General features: G+C 34.6%; 1 protein-coding gene across 1 annotated transcript; it reads left to right on the top strand.

The window, feature by feature from the left end:
• Positions 1-651: 651 nt before the first annotated feature.
• On the top strand, positions 652-2,118 carry LOC122270735 (uncharacterized). Its single transcript, XM_071186987.1, has one exon. The coding sequence runs from the start codon at positions 652-654 to the stop codon at positions 2,116-2,118; it is 1,467 nt and encodes a 488-aa protein (XP_071043088.1).
• The last annotated feature ends 1,028 nt before the right edge of the window (positions 2,119-3,146 follow it).

Raw genomic sequence — 3,146 nt, 5'->3', positions numbered from 1 at the left:
GTTTCTGTCGACATTAAAACATTCTGCGACGAACCGTTCCAACGGTATGAGTGAAAATCGAAATGATATTTTCTGATTGGTTAAAAGTTAGCCATTGTTTTAAATGTTGCTATAAACGATTCAGTTTTCAAATATATTGAAGATAACAAGAGGGATATTTTAGCTCTATTCTTTTAGAAAAGTAAATTACATATACATTAATATTTAATTATAATTCGCTCGAGTTTCTTTATATCAGGTGAGCACAAGCAAGTAAAATCAACGAGAATAGATTTCTCAATTATTGGTCGTATCACGGATTTAGTATTGTGAAAACTGTTTAATAAATATCAAGGCAAAAGCAAATTTCATTCAAAAAATATCAAAATAACATTTAATTGGTAATGTAATATGACGTAATGTAATATTTGCTAGATTGTTTGTATTATTGTTATAATTTGTATTATTCGCGTGATATCAAATTCTGTATTATTCCTACTTTACAATGACTGAAGATGGCAACTTCTATTATTTTTTATAGGATGTAATACGTTTGTAGGTTGTTTTTTAAGATATCAAAAAACTTTTGCAATTATTGATACGAGAATAAATTATTAATACGTGAAAATTATTAATATTTTTTGGAAATACGTTTTATTTAACCCCTCAATTATGCCACCAAAGCAAAGTGCCATTGGTCGATCTACAAATCATGCAAAAAGGAGAAGAGAAGAACGAGCTTCAGAAACAAGTGAGCAGAGACAAGCTAGGCAAGAAAGAGAGCGAGATCACACTGCTCTAGCTCGATCATTAGAAACGAGTGAACAGAGGCAAGCAAGGCAGCAAAGGAATCGAATTCGTGGGACACAGACGAGACGAACGATACATACTGATTTGAATTTGTGTGGTTTCAATTACAATCCCCTTTACAATTACAGTCTTCATCCAAGTGTAATTATTGGAAAAATGGACAAAAAGTGTACGTATTGTGGTGCTCAAAAATTTAAAAATGAAACACCAGGTATGTGCTGTGCAGGTGGAAAAGTAAAGTTGCCAAACTTGCGTACACCACCTGAACCATTACTAACTTTAGTATCAGGTGAAACAAGTCAATCAAAAATTTTTTTGAAAAATATACGCAAGTACAATTCATGCTTCCCAATGACATCGTTCGGAGCAACGAACATCGTTAGCGCAAATTATATGCCAACATTTAAAGTACAAGGGCAAATTTATCACCATGCTGGATCACTACTACCCTTGCCAAATGCTGATCACAAATATCTTCAGATATATTTTATGGGAAATACTGACGAACAAATCAACAGACGGTGTCAACTGAATATGAGTACTAAACGAGAGGTTGTCGCTGAATTACAAAATTTGTTTGAACAACAGAATGAATTAATTAAATTATTTAAAACCGCCATTGAACAAATGCCATCTGACGATTACAAAGTAATAATAAAAGCAGATAAAACACCTATTGGTCAACATCGAAGACAATTCAACGCACAAACGATTGACGAAGTGGCAATTGTCATAGTTGGTGAAGAATTTACTTCTCGCGACATAATTCTTTATCGTAGAAATGGTGAAGTCCATAAAATATCAGAAACGCATCGTTCATATGATGCATTACAATATCCCATTCTATTTTGGCAAGGAGAGGATGGATATCATTTTAATATTAATATGAGAAATCCTACAACTAATGTGGACATTAACAAAAAGGTCAGTGCTATGCATTATTATGCATATCGAATGATGATTCGTGAGAATGCTGATAATCATATATTGAAATGCAGACAATTATTTCATCAATACATTGTTGACATGTATGCAAAAATAGAAAGTGAAAGACTCCTCTACATACGACTAAATCAAGTCAAATTACGTTCTGAAGAGTACATCCATTTACGTGATGCAGTTGTAAATGATGGTAATCTCAGTGAATTTGGAAAAATGGTCATTTTACCATCCGCATATACAGGCAGCCCAAGACACATGCATGAATATGCACAAGATGCAATGACGTATGTGCGTGCATATGGTCTTCCAGATTTTTTCATCACATTTACATACAACCCAGCATGGGATGAAATAAAGCAGCTTTTATTAACTGGACAATCGCCATAATATTTCTGCACGTGTATTTAAACAAAAGTTATTTTAAAGGATTTTATTGTCAAACACCACGTATTTGAAGAGACGCGCTGTTGGATGTATTCCATTGAATGGCAAAAAAGAGGTTTACCACATGCGCATATTTTAATATGGATGATGGAAAAGATAACACCTAACAGAATTGATGAAATCATCTCTGCAGAAATACCAGACATTGAAATTGATAAAGATTTGCATGATATTTTCTCAAAAAATATGATTTCTGGTCCATGTGGCTCACTAAATACTAATTCACCATGCATGTCAGATGAAAAGTGCACAAAGCGGTATCCTAGAGACTTACTTGCTGAAACTATTACAGGCAATGATGGATATCCTCTCTATCGACGACGATCTACCGAAGATGGTGGAAAATCCATTAAACTAAAAGTTCTCAACAATACTATTGATGTTGATAATCGTTGGGTAGTACCATATTCTCCATTGCTACTAAAAACGTATAACGTGCACATAAATGTTGAGTACTGCAATTCAGTGAAAGCTATAAGATATATTTGCAAATATGTGAACAAAGGAAGCGATATGGCAATGTATGCACTGGAAAATACAACTGCTTCTAACCATGAAGTCACCCAATAACAACTGGGACGCTACATAAGTAGCAATGAGGCTGTATGGCGTATTTTATCATTTTCCATTCATGAGCGATATCCAACGGTTGTTCATTTAGCAGTACATCTGGAAAATGGACAGCGTGGCGGTAGCACATAGTTTGCAAAAAAAATGCCGACCCAATTACAACTCCACTAGAATTGTACAGTTGGGCTTCGAAATCTTCATCGTTACCTAATATAACCGTTAAATATGTTGATACAGAAGCTTATGAATCATCCAAACTTCTTCTGAAACCTCGATTTGAGAAAACAGAGCCAGTAGCAAACACTCACAAGCTACATTGCATTATACCCGACAAAGACAACTGGCTGGATAGACATGTGCGACAGACAGAAAACGCTTTTGAAATATGGCTCGACCAACCC

This window comes from Parasteatoda tepidariorum, chromosome 10 (genome assembly GCF_043381705.1).
Source record: "Parasteatoda tepidariorum isolate YZ-2023 chromosome 10, CAS_Ptep_4.0, whole genome shotgun sequence".
NCBI classification, from domain to species: Eukaryota; Metazoa; Arthropoda; class Arachnida; order Araneae; family Theridiidae; genus Parasteatoda; species Parasteatoda tepidariorum.
The sequence above is the reverse complement of the archived record's forward strand: the minus strand, read 5'-3'. Positions and strand labels throughout refer to the sequence as shown.